General features: G+C 44.1%; 1 protein-coding gene across 14 annotated transcripts in view; it reads left to right on the top strand.

The window, feature by feature from the left end:
- CACNA1C (calcium voltage-gated channel subunit alpha1 C) overlaps nt 1-21,757 on the top strand; it is a 777,231-nt gene that overhangs the window by 701,423 nt on the left and 54,051 nt on the right. For 12 of the 14 annotated variants that reach the window (XM_066369078.1, XM_066369080.1, XM_066369079.1 and 9 more), the window contains 4 exons: nt 1,116-1,148; nt 4,103-4,231; nt 6,434-6,499; nt 8,620-8,711. In XM_066369078.1, the coding sequence (XP_066225175.1) occupies nt 1,116-1,148; nt 4,103-4,231; nt 6,434-6,499; nt 8,620-8,711 (320 nt within the window). The remainder of the gene's footprint in view (nt 1-1,115; nt 1,149-4,102; nt 4,232-6,433; nt 6,500-8,619; nt 8,712-21,757) is intronic. The other 2 variants (XM_066369071.1, XM_066369077.1) reach the window with 1 other exon arrangement.

The raw sequence follows: 21,757 nt of genomic DNA, 5'->3' as shown, positions 1-21,757 counted from the left end.
TTACCAATTTGCTATGGAAAAAAATAGGAATTTTTTGAGAAATCTGTTGCCAAAGGAGTATTTTAAGTCTGCAAGCAAATGTCTAGTTGTGCACATTTCCATCCTTCAAAAATTCCATTACAACATTTCTTTGTACCTTATAAATAGAAACACAAGAGCAAACATCTGAAAATGGAGGGTAAAAGCAGAGGTGTGGAACGGTGATGGGAAATGATTGACTTTGGGGTGATGGGCTCATAATCAACAATTCAAATGCATTAGAGGTGTTTGCCTGAAACCTATGTGTTGTTATTGACCAATGTCACCCCGTTAAATTTAGTTTCTAATTAATAACTAATAATGATAATAATAATAATAACAAAAGCAAAGGCATGACCTTCTAGAGAGGGTAGGCAGCTCAGAAGGGCCGGAGCAGTCAGACTCAGGGCGTCGGGCAGAGAGCCGCTGCGGTGGGCACACTCCCCTGTGGCCGTTCTGTGCTGCGCCCGCCCCAAAAAGCACGGCAGTGAGACCATGAGAACAGCTGCTTGGGGTGTTAATAATCATATCTGGCATTGTGTGCAGGGCTTTGCACACTCATTTTTCATGCCAGGGCCAAGGTTCCACACATCTTTGGTGAAGCAGGGCACTCCCACCGGAGCCTCAGCTTGAGGACTAACCCCTGCGATGGAGGGAGGTGGAGGCCACTTCTTTAGATTCTCCTTGGTGAGAATGAACACTCAGTCCCCCCAAACCCGAGGGGCACTGCCTGAGCGCTCCTCCGGCTGGCACCACTGGGGCAAAGCTAGAGCGAATCAGGTGCCAGCTCCAGAGGTTATCCTAGAACACAGGGCAGATTTTAGAAAACCAAACAGAACCTCCACCTGCCAAGTCCAGAAGACCTCGGTCATAATGGGTGTGAATTATTTAATTTATGTCCAGAGATGGGTCCTCGGTAGATGTGAGAGCCCACACTCCTGGTGCAGAACCCGCCAGGCCTCTGGTTTGTGTTTCTGTCACTTGTGTCCTTTTGCCCTCTCCTGCCACTGTTTGCTCCTGTGTCAGCCAAGACCTAGAATACCGACATCTTCGCTGGAGACTCATCACAGCTTATCTCTGTCTGCCTTTCTTTAAAGCCAGCTGAACATACCCAATGCTCTCCCTTTATGGTAAGACCAACCCTCCCAACCACGCTCTGAGCTTCTGTGACTTCCTCTAACATCCTCCACTCTGACCTGCCTGAGCCCCAGGGCCTCCCAGAGCCCAGCCTGGCTCCCAATGCATGTCACCACCGTGTCCGTTCTGCGCCTTGCCTGCCTGGTCTCCTGTGAGCTGTGATGTGCTGTCTGTGTCCTGGTATTCCTTCCCCTTCCTGAACTTTCCTTCGGGTGATCATTCACTGTGATCTTGATAATCTAGCAAGCCACTGAGAAAGAACTGGACCCAAGGGCATTTTCCTGTTAAATATCCTGAGGACTCCACTGACTCAGTCTCTAACCTTAACCTGATGTGAGAAATATGCACAGGGCACCTGCAGAGCCAGGTGAGACCCCCTGGGAGAAGAGGGAGATGACCTAGCAGGAGGAAAGGCAGACTGCACTTCCTTCACCACCTGCCTGTGAGGGCGGGGCCTCCTTTGTGCTCTGAGTTCAAGGCTGCAGTGCAAGGCTTACTCTGGAATTTGTTTCTAAGAGTGTGCTTGAATTTCCAGTCACTCCAACAATGTTACTGTGAATTTTCTCTCAACTCCTGAGTTCATTAAAATTAGGCTATACCCGCTTCTCTGCTGCGAGCAGAAAAACCCAATAGTTTGCTTGGACCACTTTTGATGACTCACTTTGACTAAAGTGATAGAGATGCCACTTACTGTGACCTTGAGGTCTTCTTGGAACAGCTTTCTCCAGAAGGCTGCTGTCGCACAATTAGTGAGTGTGACGAGTCCCAGAGCCCCAAGAGTCTGCAGATAAGGCAAGTTCAGGTGGGTTGGCATTGTTTCCTGCCATGCCCATCCCGGGCTGGTCAGGCTGCCGAGGGAAAGGCTAAACCCGGGTGCGCTCTCCACGTCGCAGGGACGGCTGCTGGGATCTTCTTGGTAACATTGCCATTGGTTTTATTAGAGGAAATGGTTGTGTCCAAACAGAAACGTGTTTATTCTCCTTCTAGAGCATTAGGAAGCTGCAGCAGCCGGGGGGTTGGGGGTGGGGGGTTGGACCCAGAATGGAATTCACGCTGCAAGCTTGACTTTTATTTTTTTAACTCATCAGACCCAGATGCCCCTGTGGCACGACTCTCAAATTCTTGACACCCACAGCTGATGTTCCCTGCATAAGCATGTTCTCTCTCCTTTTTTCTCCTTTCCTGAACATGGTGGAACTGACAGCTGAGTGATAAAACCCTGAGCCTCCACTGTGTACTCCTCTGGGGGCACACAGTCTTCTTTTAAGGGAAGAAAAGAGAATTTCAAACAAATGCATAAGTGATAGAAATGCAAAGTTTAAGGGCATCAAAGACTTCAAAATCCACAGCAGGGCAGGGCAGGGCCCAGGGCAGCAAGGACTACCGCCCACCCTTCCTTCCCAGCTCCCTCCTGGGGCCTCTGGACTTTCCCACCTCCTCCCTGGGTCCCCCATTCAGAATTGAAGTGAGATGAGGGGCCTCTGGAGCCACCGGCCACGTCAGTAACACTCGATGGGGTCAGGGCAAAGGGTCTGTGGGAGCCTTCCAGGACTTTCATTGCTAGTGGGATATTTGGGATCAGTGGTGTCAGGGGGTCTCCTACCCGAAAGTACTTAAAATCAAAGCCAGAGATGTGAGGAGGGCCAACCCGCGGTCCCAGCTATTACCCAGAGGGAGTCAGCTACGGAAACGTAACAGGAAGCCAGCCCAAAGGTCCGTTCTCTCCAGGTGCGGTGCTGACGGGGCTGGGTGAGCTGCACTAGCTCTGGGGAGCAGGCTGGTGGCACCTGGGGCCACCATCTCCAGCCTTTTGGCTGGTGTGCCAGGAAGAGGTTCAAGGGGGTCAGTCCACATTTTCCTCCGGTCTGGAGGCAGACGGTAACAGCAAAGCCTTTCCTGCTCCCTGGCCAGGTAGGTGCCCAAGCCCCAGGAGCCTCCAGGTCTAACATGCCCAGGTGGCCCCAGACCAGCAGGCCCCTGGCAGCCCAGTGCCGTTTTCCATCCCCAGCGTGCTGTGGCCATGACCCCACCCTTCTTCCCTCGCCCTAGGGGACTCCTCTGCGGAGGTGGTCAGCTTGAGCAGGACCTCTTGGTCCTCTCCCTGCAACTGACAGCCTTCCCCCACCCCACCCCCACTCCCTGGTCTCATGCCCCCTGGAGAGGGGGTGCTTCCTAGTGGCCGCAGGGCAGAGGGAGGAGAAGGGGGCAGCTTCAGAGCCCCATAGAAGGCAGGGGCTGCAAACAAGTCTCTCACCTGCACCAAGCAGCACCCCTTTCCCTGCTCCCTGAGGCCACCTGGGGCAGGGGCCGTGGGAAGTAGGAGCTGACACGACAGGAGTGCCGGAGCCCTGAGCAGCTCACATGCAAGATCCTTCAGTGGGCAATCCACCCCGCCCTCCAGGACCCCCAGTGAAATCGTCCCAACAGCTGGGACAGGGCCACAACCCACCCAGCCACCCCACAGAGAACCGGATCCCATGGTTCTCGAATCCCATGGGTCCCATGGGTCCTGACACAGGACCCTCAGCCAGCCAGGCAGGGCAATCCGACTGCTTTCTCAGCCCGTGGCCAAGGCGCCCTCACAGGCCAGCTCCCAGCCTGGACCTCAGGGCATATGGAAGTTCCCTCTGGAATCCTCTGTTGCTCCACCCAGGAGCTCAAGAACTAGGAAAGAAGGCAAAGTGGGGAGAATAGGAAAAGGGACTTGGGCTCAGGGGCCTGGGCACAACTTGGCTCTGCAGAGACCTCAGGGTTGAGTGGCCCACCTGGAAATGGTGGGTGCTGGCCTCCCACCTGTGGCCAGAGGAGAGAACCTAGTGCAGCCAACCCCACCCTGAGCTGGCTCCGTCCCAGCCGAGGGCTGTGTGGCTCGAGCAGGGCCCACCCGCTCTCGCCCCGTCCGTCTCTGTTGCTGTGTTAACTACCACCTGTTGCCAATGGATTCCAGAGCACAGAGGAGAACTCCCGCATCTCCATCACCTTCTTCCGCCTCTTCCGGGTCATGCGCCTGGTCAAGCTGCTGAGCCGTGGGGAGGGCATCCGGACGCTGCTGTGGACCTTCATCAAGTCCTTCCAGGTAGCCACCCCTGCCCTAAGCACTGACGGGAGGAGAAGAGCCCCTCACCTCCTGGCTGCAGGGCTGCATGGGGCACCCCCACCCCAGCTTCCCCCAGTCCCCTGAATGGGAGGTGACGCGGTCAAGAACTGAGCGGCATCCAGGAGTCAGGACAGGGCTTCCTCCGCCACTGACTACTGTGTGACAGCAACTTCCCCTGTCTGCACCTTGCTTTCCTCCTGTCTGAAATGAGTCAGTTGTGGTTGAGATTGAGAACCACTCAATCTGTGGTTCTCAAAAGCAGGTTTCTGGATCCCCAGGTCTCCCCGAAGTCAGGGAGGGAGGGCTGGCACTCAAGCCGAGTGGCTCTGCTTTCTTCTCCCATTTGTGTGTTGTTCTGCGAGACGTGATGGTGCAAAGGGGTTTTGTGGTGGAAGAAATCTGAAAAACGTGACCCCGTGACTTCTCGCAGTTCTGGCCTGCAGCTGTGACTGCTGTTTGCACCTATTGCTGGACTTAGCCTGACTCTTCAGCACCCTGGTGTCACACCACTTGAGGAGAGATGGTCTCTAGAATGGGCAACGGGTTGTCCAACTATGGGATTAACTATCTTTGCTCAGCCATCCATAAAAGCAGAATAATGATTGCCTCTGGCCGTCTCTGAGAAGCGCCCTGTTAGTTTGAAGTGAGGGAGAGGCAAAGCTCTGAAGTCAGTTGAATTCCTTGAAGCTGCGTCGGGCAGGAACACTGCCTGTGTTTCCAGGCTTCCCTGGCCCGACACTGAAGGCAGCTTCTCCTGCCAGTGGGAGCCTGCTCCTGGGCTTCCCAAGTCAGGGAGACTCAGGTGCACTGAGGAATCCATCGTGTCCCCTGCCCTGGCCAGTCAGGGTGCCAGTGATGGGCATGGAGTGGGCCCCTGATCCAACACTGCTGTGAATGAAGTTACAGCCAGAGCTGGGGCGCTACTGTCAGGCACCTGCTTGCTCTGGAACCCCACCCCAAAGGCACACACCTCTGCAGACAGCGCGGGCCCTGGACCTCACAGGAGCCTGGGACGGTCCTGCAGGAAAGGGCTCTGGCCTGGCTGCACTTGCAACTGGCCTTCCTCCCACCAGGCCAGGTGACTGCCTGCTTCACAATGAGCCACGGCCCCTCCCCACCACCCCTACTCCATCCTGAGTCCTGCTTCGTCCCTGGGAATCTGAGGATCCTGCTGGGAGCAGGACTGGGCTGACCTAGTCCCCTGGACTCTCACAGCTGCGAGTGACATATAGGCCCCAACATACTCACCCACCCTCCACCATTTCCTGGGCTAGGAAGAGGCAACAGACCTGGTGCCTGGGAGGAGCAGCACTTGACTGGGGAGCTGAGCTCCAGACAGTGTCCGTGTGGTCTCGCAGTGCCACCTGGTGGTGAGCGCACACCTGGCCGGGCCTCTCTTTGGCACACGTGGCACGTGTGGCTCTCCTGACCCGTCACCAGCAGCAAGCCCAGGAGTCTCTCCCAGGAGAAGCAGCAGGGGCTCTGGACAATTCAGTTGTCTGAGCTGCTGGGCTGATAATACCTAGAGTGAAAAAACTGCGGGATCCAACAATGTGCAAGGTAGTGCACAGGGCATTCTGTAAACCCCAAGTCGTTTGAACTCCACAAAGGCCCTGGGAGGTCACTATTACTCCTCCCATTTCTCAGATGAAGAAATTGAGTTCCAGAGAGGTTAACTAATATGCCCAAGCTGTCAGAGCTGGAAGGTGGCAGAAATGGGATTTGAGCCCCAGATCTTTTTCTTATTTACTTTTCCTTACTAAATGTTTTTACTGCAACTAATGGAGTCCAAAGAAGGGGCACAGCCTGCCCCACCTGCGCCTCCCGGAAGCCTGGGTGTGTGTGTCCTCCCTAACTTCCTCTTCGCTGTACAGAGATACACGTCTGGCCTGAGGACGTTTTGTTCATTTTTGGTGGTTTTTGCTAAGTAACGTTGCTCTATTTTCTTTGCTCTGCAACCTGCTTTTCTCAAACACTGCACTGCTTCTCAGGTGATCAAAACCAAGTGAGATGTGGGATCAGTGCCAGCACTCGGGTCCCTCCCAGGTGCCCAGAACGGCTGTGGGGTTCTTGGAACCACCCCTGAAGCCAGGCCGCAGCCGGTGGCTGCAGATGCCCTGCTCGGGAAGGGAGGCAGCCGGCCGTCTCCACGGCCTCACTCAGTCCCTCACTTCCCTCCAGGCCCTGCCCTACGTGGCCCTTCTCATAGTGATGCTGTTCTTCATCTACGCTGTGATCGGCATGCAGGTAGGACGGGCTTCCCGAAGCTCAGTGCCCTGGCCCTGGCCCGGCCCCACTCTCCCTGACGCCCTCCTCCCTCTCAGCTCCCTGCTGATCCTGACTATCCCTTTCTCTCATCTTTCACCTTCTGAGGGCAAAAGGGTCCCAGGAATTGGAACTTGCTCCCCAAGTGGTATCCTGTAGGTGGGTGAATGGCTGAGAGCAGAGGACTCACAGCAGAGAGCTGCTCTCCCCACTTTCCCAGGCCTGGGTTCTGCTCTCAGGAAAATACTCCCAACATATGTGGTGGGCCTCAAAAGCTGTGGGCCCTTCCCAGGAAACAGCAGGAAGGGTGTGTCGGATAGCATCCCTCCCTTTGTCCAGGTCTGAAGGGCCTGAGAACTACCTCAACCCAGTGTAGTTCGGGAGACAGAGAGGGCGAGAGCGGCATGCTCTCTCCATCAATCACACAGTGGTTTCCAGGCCCTCTTCGTAGGTCCCCACTGCGCCTGCTGCTGCCCCAGCAGAACACCTCATGCCAGCCTCTCCTCCCAGCAGAACACCTCATGCCAGCACCGCACATTAGCCAGGAGCTTTTCCTCGGCAGCTCCTTAAGTAAGATCTCCCTGCTTGCTTCTTGCAGAAGGACCCAAGATTCATAGGCCCAGACCTTTTGAGATGAAAAGAGCTTCTTGCCATTGATCAGGCATGGCCATTTCTAAGATAAGCATCGCTTTACAAGTCCAGGGCAGTGAGCCCAGGGTGAGGGGCCTCTGAGTTCAAGGATCATTAAACTTGCCCAAGCTCCAGATTACTTATCTGTGTCAATCCACAATCCAAAAGTTAGATTTATAAGCATGCTTGGGCATATGGAGCTGAAATGGCAAAGAAAAGAAGGTCACAAGGATAAGTTATGGGGACCTAATGCTGACGATAGTTAATAATAGCACAGTATTGTAGACTTGAAATTGCTGATAGTAAATCGTAAACATTCTTACACCCCCCCCCCCCAAAATCAGTTAACTGTGTGAGATGATGGATGTGAATTATCTTGATCTTGCTAATGATCTTGCAATGTATAGGTACATCAAATTGTTACCATGTTGTACATTTTAAATATATTTCTTAGTTATTCCTCAATAAAGGTTTGTTTTTTTTATTAGAAATTTTGTTTTTTATTTTGTTTTTGACCTAGAAGAAGAAATACATTGGAAAAATGATTTAATATAAGAAAAATTTTAAAGTTTGAAAAGGGATTCATAGTGAAAATCCCTTTCCTTTATGCATCAGAAATAGAGGTTTGGTCTAAAAGAAGGCAGTGTCTCAGTATTAATCACACAAAATCTCAGCTCAATTTGGATATGAAAGATTAAGGTCACCAAATTTTCTGCATTGGGAAGAACAGAACTAATGTTCTAATTCACTGCAAAAACTGGCTTTAAGTGGGTTGCTATGATTTAAAGAGACTTCAGGATAACCTTCATAGAGATGGGATAAATGTTTTCTATAAATATATAAAAACATTGGTTAGGCAAAAGATTGTACTGTGCCATAGAGCAGAGGTGGCCTACCCAATATTCATCCTCTCTTTCATTTTTTTTTTTAATTTTAATGGGGTGACATTGATCAATCAGGGCACATAGGTTCAGAGAAAACATCTCCAGGTCATTTTGACATTTGATTATGTTGCATACCCATCACCCAAAGTCAAATTGTCTTCCGTCACCTCCTATCTGGTTCTCTTTGTGCCTCCCCTCCCCTACCTCCTCCCTCTCTTTTTTAAAAAAAGAGAAAATATTCTTAAGCATGTGCAGCCAGGTGCTCCAAAAGGAGACCAGCGAGCCATATGTCCCTGCACAGAAGCAGAGTGCACCTGCTCTCGGCCTCAGTTCCCCCTGGGCCACAGAGACTGTCCTGGGCAGTGGACTCTTTTCTTCTTCCCTGTGTCCAGGGTGGGCGTTGACACTGGGCAGCTGGTGCCTGTCCCCTTGAGGCCCTGCCACGTTACATTAGGGAACTCTGCACAGCTGATAGACCAGCCTGTCCAAGGGTCGGCTGGGACCCCCGAGGAGACCGTTGAGCAATGGGAGGGAACTAGGACCATCTCTGTGCACAGCTCACCGAACCCCTTTGCTCTTCCCTTTTAGGTGTTTGGGAAAATCGCCCTGAACGACACGACAGAGATCAACCGGAACAACAACTTTCAGACCTTCCCGCAGGCTGTGCTGCTCCTCTTCAGGTGGGTCCCTGGAGACAGGTGCGCACACACACACACACACACACACGTACGCTCACACACACCTGCAGGGAGAGCCTGGCAGTCTGGCTGTGGCATGAGAGGAGAGTGAGCAGGGAGAGACCTGGGGCTGGGCCCCCGACCTGAATGGAAGGCCAGTCATTTCATTGCTGCTCATCACTTCTGTCAAGCAGCTCCGTAGACATGGGCACAAACGACTGCTGATAACCGCTCAAAAACACCAGGGGGTCAAAAGTCAAATACGGACAACGCTTGATTTGGAAGCAGAGCAGGCTCAAAGCCAAGCCTGCAATGCACTCTCTCTGTGCCCTGAAGAAAGACATAGGACTTCTCTGAGCCTCAGTTTCCTCATAAAACAAGTAGGTGTGCCAAAATTGGCGCCATTCACGATGCTGTGTGGTTAGGTCCCTGTGTGCTTGGTTCCTCCTCCGTTAAGCCAGCCACACACCCTCACTTCCTGGAAGGCCACCACCTTGGGTGTAGCTGGGAGGGCTGGGTTTCTGGGCCGTACTTCATGCAAGCCACTCCTCCTTCCTCATCCAGCTCCTAAGGACCCCTGGCCTGCCACCCTGTGGCTTATCACTTCCCTGGGACACCACCTAGTCCGTGGCTGGGAGATGAGAGCAACTGACCCTGCCCTGGACCAGGTGATTTCTAAAGTCATTCCAGCTCAGGTATCCCACATGCTTGGGCACTGGGCAAGGCAGCGAGCCCCTCACCGTCACCTGAGGCTCCTGTCCGGAAGGTCCAAGATTCTATCAGATAGCCCTATTTTCACCATGTCTCTAGAATCCTTTCTTCACATTGAAGCCCAAGTATCATTATTATATTAAATGTATTAAATCAAAATGACAGAGCCCTTAAGTATCAACCCAACGTCAACACCTCCCTCAGACTGTAGGCTATGAGACACAAGGGCTGCTGTCAGTTGCAATTTAACAGCACATAAACCTGTGCCACACTTAAGTGGGGGAATTAGACACACATAGCTGAGCAAGCGCGTGGGTCTATCTCCCTCCTTTCCTAAAGTCCTTGATGACAGAAAAGGGTTTTTAAAAGAATAACAGTACTAGGAAGAAAAATACAAACAAAACCTGAGAGAGTGCTATTAGTGAACTAGAAATACTGAGAAATTCCTCAATGGAAGAAAGTTGACAGAAGAAAGAACAGAAATGGAACATATACATTCTAACCCACCAGTGGAAAAAAAGGACAAAGAAAACTATAGGAATTCAGCGAAAGGATGGAGAGGCAAAAGAAGAAAGAAAGAGAGTGAGAGGAGAAAAGGAAGGAGGAAAGAACATTAGAAGATAAAATAAGATGGCAGGAATAAGAACAAATTAGTAATCATGAAAAATTAAATTCCCCTATTAAAAGGTAGATGTTCTAATGTTAGCTTTAAGAAATCTAGCTCTAGCTTGTTTACTGTAAGTAAAAATAAAATGACCTAAAGAGAATAAAAATAAAGAAATAGAAAAAGAATACCAGACAACTCTTACCAAAAACATAGGTGTAGTCATTGTAATCCAGAAGAAGTAAAATTCCAAGTGAAAGGCATTAAGCAAGACAAAGAAGGCTGTTCAATATGGATAAAAGGTACAATATATCAAGAATATATAACAAAATGACATGCTCGTAACATGTACTATATTTGGAAATATATCAATGAGACGCTTATAGAATCATCAGAGGAAAATGAGCTCATACCTACACGGTGGGATACTTCCATCTAGCACGTAGAAATAACAGACCAAACAGAACATCTAAATAACACAATTAATAAACTTAATTGAAAAGTTTGTACTCAGTAAGTAGCAAAAAAAACCACTGTATTTTAAAGAAGCCCAGAAACATTCACAAAAAAAAGCCAAGATTCAGATCACATAGAAAAATTCAATGAATTCTAAAACTTCTCTGACTTCAATACAGCAAAAATCAGAAAGTAAACATAAAATGTGTAGTCCCTCCAAAATCCATCCTCTTCATTGTTCTGAGTCAGTGTTCTACTTAACTCACAGCTGAAGCTACAAACTACTTAGAAATGAGAGAACAGTATCTTAAGTTTATGAGGTATACTGGTCAATACAAAGGAACATTCAGAGCCAAAATTAAAATTAATTTTTAAAAGTTTACAACTATTAAACTAATAGATGGAAAAAGAATAGCAGTTTTACTCCCAAAGTACTGTATGAAGGAATGCATTTATTAAATAAAAGTAGAAATTAATAAAATGCTTTTAAAATATATCAATTAACCCTAAAACTGATTCTTTGAGAAGAGCAATGAACACAGAAATTTTCATGAAATCCAATTTTTAAAACAATTTTTCAAGGGTTTATTTGAGCCAAACTGATGACGTGTCAGGGAGCAAGTTCTTAAATGTTCCTAAGAATAACAGTTTTCTAGCTTCTTTTCTTTCTTCCTTTTTTCTATTTTCATTTTTTATTTTTAATTTAGAGAAGGAGGAAAGGAGAGAGAGGAAATAAAACAACATAGATTTGTTCTTTCTACTTACTTAGGCATTCGTTGGTTGATTCTTGTACATGCCCTGACTGGGGATTGAACCTGCAACCTTGGTGTGTTGGAACAATGGTCTAACCAACTGAGCTACTTGGCCAGGGCCTCCAGCTTCTTTTATTCATTTGAAATTAAGGAGGGAATTTAGGGAGAATTATTTGGAGGCCGGAATTGGATTACAGGATAGTTAAGATTATGTGCTTTCTTTTTTATTAATTTTATTTCTCAATTACAGTTGACATTTAATATTATTTTGTATTAGTTTTAGATGTACAGCATAGTCATTAGACAATCAAATCATATAATTTACAAAGTGATCCCCCCGATATTTCAAGTACTCACCTGACACTGTGCATAGTTATTACAATATTATTGACTCTATTCCCTATACTGTACTTTACATCCACATGACTATTTTGTAACTACCAATTTGTACTTCTTACTACCTTCATCTTTATAACCCAGCCCCAAGACTCCTACCCTCTGGAAACCATTCATCTGTTTTCTGTATCTGTGAATCTGTGTCTGTTTTATTTGTTCATTTAGTTTAGATGCCATGTATAAGTGAAAGAAATCGCATGGTACTTGTTTTTCTCTGTCTGACTTATTTCACTTAGAATAATAAATTCATCCATGCTGTTGCAAATGGTAAGATTTCATTGTTATGGTCAAGTAATATTCTATTATAAATATGTAACACATGCATCAACTCGTAGTTGTATCATTTTAGTTGTTCATTGATTGCTTCTCATACATGCCCTAATGGGGGCAGGGGAAGCTCAAGCCATGCCAATGACTCCTTGCTCAAGCCAGCGACCTTGGGATCATGTTGATGATCCTGCACTGAAGCTGGTGAGCCCATGCTCAAGCCAGATGAGCCCATGCTCAAGCTGGCGACCTCAGATTTCAAACCTGGTACCTCACCATCCCAGGTCAACATTCTATCCACTGTGCCACTAATGGTCAGGCTGTAACACATCTTTATCTAATTGTCTATTGTGAGCACTTGGGTTGTTTCCATATCCTGGCTATTGTAAATAACACTGCAGTGAACATAGGAGTGCATATATCTTTTCAAGTTAGTATTTTGGGTGTCTTCTGATATATTGCCAGAAATAAAATTGCTGGGTCGTAAGGCAGTTCCATTTTTAGTTATTTGAGGCAAATAACTAAAACATACTGCTTTCAACAGTGAGTTCACCAATCTGCATTCCTATCAACAGTACATGAGGGTTTCCTTTTCTCCACATCCTTCCAACAATTGTTGTTGGTTTATTGAGGATAGCCATTCTGGCTGGTGTGAAGTGATAGCTCATTGTGATTTTAATTTGCATTTTTCTGATGACCAGTGACATTGAGCATCTTTTCATATGTCTGTTGGCCAGATGTATATCCTTTCTGGAAAAGTCTCTATATTCAGGTCCTCTGCCCATTTTTTTTTTATTTGGATTGTTTGTATTTTTGGTGTTGAGTTGTCTAAGTTCTTTATAGATTTTGTATATTCACTCCTGACAGGATGTATAATTAGAAAATGCCTTCTTCCATTCAATAAATTATCCTTTCATTTTTTAATGGTTTTCTCTGCTGTGCAAAAATTTTGTAGTTTGATGTAATTCCATTAATTCATTTTTCTTTTGTTTCTCTTTTCCAAGGAGATGTAGCAGAAAAAATAGTGCTAAGAGAAATGTCAGAGATTTTACTGCTTATGTTTTTTTCTAGGAGTTTTATGGTTTTGAGTCTTATATTTAAGGCTTTAAACTGTTTTGAGTTTATTCTTGTAAGAAAGTGGTTTAGTTTCACTTTTTGCATATATCTGTCCAATATTTTTTAATTATGATTTTAATTTATTGTGTTTACATAGACTCAAGTATCCTACTGAATATTATATCTGTCCAATTTTTCCAACACTGTTTATTGAAGAGACCATCTTTACCCCATTGTATATTCTTGCTTCCTTTGTTAAATATCAATTGACCATATAGGTGTGGGTTTATCTCTGGGCTCTCTGTTCTGTTCCATTGATGTATATATCTGTTTTTATGCCAGTACCATGCTGTTTTGATTACTAGGGCCTTGTAATATAGTTTTATATCAGGTAGTGTGACATCTTCCACTTTGTTTTTCTCTCACAAGATTACTGTGGTTAGGCAGGATTGTCTGTGGTTCCATATAAATGTTTGGATTATTTGTTCTAATTCTGTGAAAAACACCATTGGTATTTTGATAAGAATTGCACTGAATCTATAAATTGCTTTTGGTAGTATGGACATTTTAATGATGCTGATTTTTTTTTTTATCCATGAACATGGTATGTGTTTCATTTATATTTACCTTCTTCAATGTTTTTCTTCAGTGTTATATAATTTTCCCAGCACAAATTTTTTTACATCCTTGGTTAGATTTATTCCTAAGTATTTTTTTTTTTTGCTGCAATTGTAAATAAAATTATTTTCTTAGTTTCTCTTTCTGATAATTCATTATTACTAGATAAAAATGCAACCACTTTCTCAATATTATTCTGTATCCTGCTACTTTACTATATTTTATCATTTCTAGTAGTTTCTGGTGGAATCTATAGGGTTCTCTAAATATAGTGTCATGCCATCTGCAAGTAAAGACTGTTTTACTCCTTCCTTTCCAATTTGTATGTCTTTTATTTCTTCTAATGTGATTGCTGTAGCTAGGATTTCAGTACTGTGTTGAATGAAAGTGGTTAAAGTGGACATCCCTCTGTTTTTCCTAATCTTAAAGAAAATGCTTTGTTTTACTCCACTAAGTATGGTATTAGCTGTGTGTTTCTCATATATGGCCTTTCTTATGAAGAGGTGTGTTTCCTCTCTTCCCATGTGGCTAAGAATTTTTATCATAAATGGATGCTGGATTTTGTCAAATGCTTTTTTTGCATCTATTGATATGATCATATGATTTTTATCCTTCATTTTGTTTATATAGTATATCAAGTTAATTTATGGATATTGAACCAACCTTGCATCCTAGGAATAAATCATACTTGACTATGATTTATGGTCTTTATAATGTATTATTATTAAATTTGGTTTGCTAATTATTTGTTCAGGATTTTTGCATCTATGTTTATTGGGGATATTGGCCTATTATTTTATTTCTTTTTAACATCTTTCTGGTTTTAGAATGAAGATAAGGCTGGGCTTAGAAAATCAGCTTTGGAGTCCTCCCTCCTCTTGAATTTTTTGTAATTGAAAAGGATAGGTGTTGATTTTTTTTCTTTTGAATGTTTAATAAAACTCAACTGTAAAACCATCTGGTCCAGGATTTTATTTTGGGGAAAGTTTTTTTTTTTTATTTCATCAGTTATAATTGATCAGATTTTCTATTTCTTCTTAATTCAGTCTTGGAAGATTGTATGTTTCTAGAAATGTATTCATTTTTTTTAGGTTGTCCAATTTATTGGCATATAATTGCTCATAATATTTTCATATAATTGTTCTATTTCTGTTGTCTGTTACTTCTGTTTCATTTTTTATTTTATTTATTTGGGTCCTCTTTTTTCTTAATGAGTCTAGTTAAAGTTTATCAGTCTTGTTTATCTTTTGAAATTACTTTCTCTTGGTTTCATTTATTTTTGTATCTTTTTTTAGACTCTATTTTATTTATTCCCTCTCTGATCCTTACTATTTCCTTCCTTCTACTCACTCTTGGCTTTGTTGGTTGTTCTTTTCCTAGTTCCTTTAGCTATAAGGTTTTTATTGTTTGAAATTTGTCTTGCTTTTTGATGTAGGCATGTAGTGCTATGAATTTCCCTTTTATGACTGCTTTTGCTGTGTCCCATAGATTTTGAGTTGTGTTTTCACATTATTTGGCTCAGTGTATATTTTGATTTCTTCTTTGAGCTCATTGTTAATCCATTCATTGTTTAGTAGCACATGATTTAGCCTCCGTGTGTTTGTGCTGTTTTCAAGGATTTTTTATTTTTGACAATTGATTACTAGTTTCATACCATTGTGATAGAGAAGATACCTGATATGATTTTAGTCTTCTTAAATTTATTGAAAATTTTTTTGTGTCCTAACATGGTCTATTCTGGAAATTGTTCCATGTACCCTTGGAAAGAATGTATATTTTGCTGTTTTGGGGTAAAATGCTCTAAAAATATCAATTATATCTATCTGGTCTAATGTGTAATTTAAGGCTGCTGTTTCCTTGCTGATTTTCTCTCTGAATGATCTATACATTGATATCAGTGGGATGCTAAAGTCCCCTGCTATGACTTTATTACTGTCAGTGTCTCCATATATATCCATCAAGATTTGCTTTATATATCAATATTTAGGTGCTCCTATATTGGGTGTGTACATGTTTATAGGGGTTATGTTATCTTGTTGGATTGATCCCTTTATCATTACACATGCCTTTTTTGTTTCTTATTATAACCTGTGTATTAAAGCCTATTTTGTCTGATATAAGTATTGCTACCCCAGCTTTTTTAAAATGTCTATTTGCATGAAATATCTTTTTCCAATCTCTTTACTTTCAGTCTGTGTGTGTCTTTTGATTTGAGTGGGTCTTTTGTAGACACAATGTATTTGAGTCTTGTTTTGTTATTTACTCAGCTCTTTTGCATCTTTTGATTGAAACATTTAATTTGTTTTCATTTAATGTGGTTATTGATAGGTGTGTAGTTACTGCCATTTTATTATTTATACTTATGTTTCTTTTTTTCCCTTTTTTTTCTTAAAGAATTCCCCTTAACATTACTTGTAATACTTGTTGGTGGTGGTAAACTCCTTTAGCTTTTTCTTGTCTGCAAAACTCTTTATTTCTCCTTCAACTTTAAATTATAGCCTTGATGGGTGAAGTCATCTTGGCTGTAGGCCCTTGCTTTTCATCACTTAGAATATTTTGTGTCATTCCTTTCTGTCCTGAAAAGTTTTTGTTGAGAAATCAACTGACAGTCTTATGGGAGATTTTTTTGTAACTGTTTTTCTCTTGCTGCTTTTAAGGTTCTCTCTTTGTCTTTTAACATTTTTTATTTTAATTCTGATGGACCTCTTTCAGTTCATCTTGTTTGGGACTCTGCACATCCTGGGCTTGTGTGTCTTTCCTTCACCAGGTTAGGGAAATTTTCAGCTATTATTTTTTCAAATACTTTCTCAATTCTTAGCACTCTCTCTTTTCCTTCTAGTACTCCAATGATGCAGATATTGCTATACTTGATATTGTCTCAGAAGTCCCTTAAACTAGCCTTATATTTATTTATTTATTTATTTAGCTGCTCTGATTTGGTGTTTTCTGTTACCTGGTCTTCCAAATCACTGACTGGATCCTCTGCTTCATCCATCGCTTTTGATTATTTCTAGTGTATTGCTCATTTCAGTTATTGTATTCTTCATCTGACTGGTTCTTTTTTATGGTTTCTCTGTGCTTTCTTATGCTGTTGAAGTTAAGGGTGCTCACTAAGTCTCTTGCACATCCTTGTCACCACTGTTTTGAACTTTGTATCTGGTAATTTGCTTGCCTCCATTTTATTTAGGTTTTTCTCCCCTTGGGCTTTTTCTTCTTCTTTCATTTAGCATGTGTTTCTTTGTCTTTCCATTTTGGCTGCCTTCCTGTGTTTGTTTCTATGTATTAAATAGATCTTCTGTGTCTCTCAGTCTTGGTATGTTAACCTTATGTAATAAGTGTCCTTTGGAGCCCAGTGGCACAGTCTCCATGACACCCTAAGTGGGGTGCTCCAGGAGTTTTCCTTGTGTGGGTTATGTATACCCTCCTGATTTGGTTGCATTTGCTGTTAGCATGTAAGTGGGTGGGGTTGACACTCTGGCTAGCTTGATGTACAGATTGGCCACCACTAGTTTTTAAGCTGCTATGTGGAGAATGATTTATGAAGTGGAATTTGCCCCAACAGTGTCAGATGTCTTGCTGAGACCTCCCTTTGGGCGTGGTGCTTATGGAGCTAATCACGTCATGTTCTATTGTGGTCTGAAGCTAGTCACCAGGTATGTTCATTCAGAGGCTTTTTGGAAAGGACTTTACTGCAAGTCAATGTCACATGCTGCCTGTGATCAACCCTGGGATACCTATTAAGACCTATACAGCAATCCACAGTTGGTAGCTTGCTGAACTGAGCCTGGATGGACATGGGATGGGACAAGCTGCATACCAAGACAGGCTGCCACCAATATCAAGTCTGGAGCAGGTCAGCAAAAGACTGCAGGTGTCCTGAGACCCACCATCACCTACTGAATGCTTGTTAGGCTGAGCCATTGAAAAGCCTTTGGCAGTATACAAATTGCATGAGACAGGATCTCAGGTGGTCACTAGGTAAGAATGATTGATGTCCACCATGTTAATATAGATTCAAAGTCAAGGCTACTGCTGGGTCTCTGAGGATACTCAGGAAAAATCTCAGGTTACACTGAGGCCAGTTGCCACCAGCCTGGGGCATGCCGAATTTTGCAGTGGGGTAGACTCTCAGGGAATCATTAGGATGGAGCTAGTAAGCTCATCAGACCCCAGCAGATTAACCCTTTGTGTAGTACGACCATTCATGTACATCCTCGTGCCTCCTGACCATCCAGAGTACGATCGTACTATGATGGCAAATGTATGTCAATTGCACTACAATGGCAAGTGTATGTTTCTTCTTGTTTTCATAAATTGGTTATCAAACAAACATGATTTTAAGTTAATAAAACTGTAACTGGAACTAATTTTATTTTTTCAAGGAAAAAAACAACAACAACTCATTCCCGGGGGCAGCAAGCATAAAAAAATCTCACTACTCAAAGGGTTAAGATTTGGCCATGTGGATGGAGGGCTTAACACAGGGAAGGCATGCAGGAAGGAAGCCCGGGCCTTAAACCACAGAACTCAGTTTCTCCCTGTGTGTCTCCAGCACCCCCACACGCCCACCCCTGAGTTTGCCTGGAATTGCCCAGAAGTTTCATGTCTGCAGCGTGGGCCCGGGCTGGCTGCCGCTGGCAGAGCTTACATTGCTGGGCAATTTGGGTAGGACAGAGCCATGGGAGTCATCAAGGTGGGGCTAATATAGCTCACCAGGCTAATGCCCTGAAGGGAGGCGTGCTCAACCCAGAAAAGGTGACATCTGTGGGCAATGTGGGAGAGGGACTCAACACAGGGACATTGGAGGCTGTCTTTCCAGCCCTCTCCCCAAAGCCACGCTACTCTGTCTCCCTGATATAACCCTAGCGTCCTGTGAGCTGCTATCCTTCTGCAAGAACCCAGGGTAAGGGTCTGCAAGTGGGAGTTTGTGCACAGTTCCTGTGAGAGGACCCCTGGATTTCTGGCAGCCTGTGTATCACTCGAGTGAATGTAAACCCCCCTGATTTTCACAGCCAGATGTTATGTGGGCTCCTCTTCTCAGTGCTGGTGCTCCACACTGGGAGCCTGGCATGGGGTTCAGACCCCTTGCTTTTGAAGGGTGACTTTACAGCCAAGATTCACCTCTGGATTCTCAACCACCACATGTAGGTGCAGGGCCAGCTTGTTTAACATCTCTGTCCCTCCCATCAGTCTTAATTTGGCTTCTTCTGTAGATTCTTAGGTATAAGAATAAGTCTATTCAGCTAGTCTTCAGATTGTTATCTAGGTTGATCTATATTTCAGTTGTAATTTTTAAAAAATTTTTATTGATTGATTTTAGAAAGAGGAAAGGGGCAAGAGAAAGAAGGAAACATCTTTTTATTGTTCCACTTATTTATGCATTCATTGGTTGATTCTTGTATGTACCCTGCCCAGGTATCAAGACTGCAACCTTGGTACATCAGGACAGTGCTCTGAGCTACCCAGCCAGCCCTTTAGTTGTAATTTTGATGTAGTAATGGGAGGAGGTGAATGTAGCCTCTGTCTACTTCACCATCTTGGACCAAATATCATTATGTGCATTTTTTTTTTTTTGTATTTTTCTGAAGTTGGAAATGGGGAGGCAGTCAGACAGACTCCCGCATGCGCCCGACTGGGATCCACCTGGCATGCCCACCAGGGGGCGATGCTCTGCCCATCTGGGGCATCGCTCTGTTGCAACCAGAGCCATTCTAGCGCCTGAGGCAGAGGCCACAGAGCCATCCTCAGCGCCCGGGCCAACTTTGCTCCAATGGAGCCTTGGCTGCGGGAAGGGCAGAGAGAAACAGAGAGGAAGGAGAGGGGGAAGGGTGGGGAAGCAAATGGGCGCTTCTCCTGTGTGCCCTAGACGGGAATCGAACCCGGGACTTCTGCATGCCAGGCTGACGCTCTACCACTGAGCCAACTGGCCAGGGCCTGATTATGTGCATTTTTGAGGGTGGTTATAGCTTATTTCACAGGTGTGTTAATTTAGATGCCCAGAAACAATGAACAGGACTTGCTTAAGGCAAAGATAAACATTTCACTGAAGAATTATATGCCTCTAGTGTGATTACCCACCATGACCTGCCCCATAAAGAATTTATCATCAAATTACTCTGTGAAGCTACTTTTCATAGAACCTCTCTTTTCTGTCCACAGATCCTGCTTTTGGTCATAAATCAGTCAAAAGATGCATTGATGTCCAACCTTTTAATCAAATGGTATAGTCTCACAGAGCTAGGAAGGCTCATTCCTAGGAAGTCTCAGTATTAACCACATCTTGTTGATTATTGGAGATGGGTCAACACTGCAACCATGACTCTGAGTTGAGCCCAGAGTTTTCCCAAAAAGAGAAGGGCAGATAAATCAAAGGCTGTCAGTTCTTACGGCTTTCATTGTGGAAAAAGGACACTGGATCATATCTATCCTGTGAACTATCATGATCCAAGTTTAGCCCTCTGTTTCTTTTTTTTTTTTTTTTTTTTTTTTGCATTTAGCACCTATTATAACATTTACTTAAGCCATAAAGAGCATTAAAAGTTATCTTATACACATTCAGTAATCATCAACAGTTGGATTGTACAGAAAAGCCGAAAGAACAAGTATAACTATAGTGCTCACAAAAATTAAGGGATCAGGGAATGTACAGATACTCCAGTATTTTCAGCCTTTTGTATAGTGCATTTTCACCAATGAAATAAAAGTTGGTTCTGCATCTCATTTGCATAATTGAACAACTTTCTTTGACTTCTTATCTGCTTTTCTGATGTCCTTGTTTAATAAAAAAAATCTAATCACTTCTTTTTTTATTGCTTCACATTCATTTTGAAATATCCCCTAATTTTTGTGAGCAGTATATTATTATGACCAATATCACTAGCAGACAGGTAAAGATAATCAAACAAAGTAGATTCTGAGTTCAGTATCAATCCATAGGGATCCAGGCCCTGGTGATGTCTTTGGATAACTGTCTACCTCGTGTCAGCCACTTCTCATCCCAGAGGATTATTTTATGTCTGCTGTAGGTGACGGTGAGTGTCAGACACAGGGGTAGATGTCCATTATGGTTAGCCACCTGGTAAAGGTCCCTTCCAACATTAAGTTGGAGAATGTCTTTTATTTGGGGTTCTTTCCAAGAAACAAAATTTAGAATATTTTGTCTCCCAGGAGCTCTCAAGTGAAACAAAGCAGTTTACCAACTTGGCATTTTCTTGAAGTGGCTCTATTAAACCTTGGGAATAGTGTAAGTTCTCTTCTCACAATAATGTCAGTTCCTATTTCCTTCATCGAAGGGCAGCGTGCACTGTGATGAAAGATGCAAAACCCAAAAGGGAAGAGCCAAGGATCAGGGAAGAACCAGGCTGCCCCCTTGGGTTTCCCATAGCCCCGACTGTTTAACTTACAACCATTGTTTACCTGTACACTATACCCTATAAGTCTTCCTACATATATATTGAGGTTTTAACCATTAAAACCTCAATGTCCAATGAAAAGGAAGAAGTCATCAATTAGTACTCTTTAGCTTGAACGTTTTATGCTAGAAATATTTTTCATGGACATCAAAGTCAATTATTAACATGAAGCTATTTTTATAAAACCCAGACAAAATAAAGATATGTCTGTTTTATTTGAACCAACAAGCTTAAGCTATCTTTCATTTACTAGAGATTAATTTTAGATCACGTGAACTTGAAAAGTATTTGAGTTAGTTTTTATATTTCCTAAAATTTCATGATACACAATCCTTACAAATACGTGGCTTTAAATTAATTTTAAGAATACCATCCAGAAATTTATCTCACATTTATCTCATACATAAACAGACACACAAACACAAATAGAGAACTTTTAGACATGAGAAAAACTCACTAGCTTATAAAAGAACAATGGAGCCAAATTTTGTTTTGGAACATTTACAATTTATCTCTGCTCTTGACCAGTCTAGATCCAAATGACCTTCCCCCTTTTCAGATAAGATCAGTCATTCTTTTTTTTTTTTTTTTTTTTTTTTTCTGAAGCTGGAAACAGGGAGAGACAGTCTGATAGACTCCCGCATGCGCCCGACCGGGATCCACCCGGCACGCCCACCAGGGGCGACGCTCTGCCCACCAGGGGGCGATGCTCTGCCCATCCTGGGCGTCGCCATGTTGCGACCAGAGCCACTCTAGCGCCTGAGGCAGAGGCCACAG

Source organism: Saccopteryx leptura, chromosome 2 (assembly GCF_036850995.1).
Source record: "Saccopteryx leptura isolate mSacLep1 chromosome 2, mSacLep1_pri_phased_curated, whole genome shotgun sequence".
Taxonomy (NCBI): Eukaryota; Metazoa; Chordata; class Mammalia; order Chiroptera; family Emballonuridae; genus Saccopteryx; species Saccopteryx leptura.
This window is presented reverse-complemented; position numbering and strand designations above follow the sequence as displayed.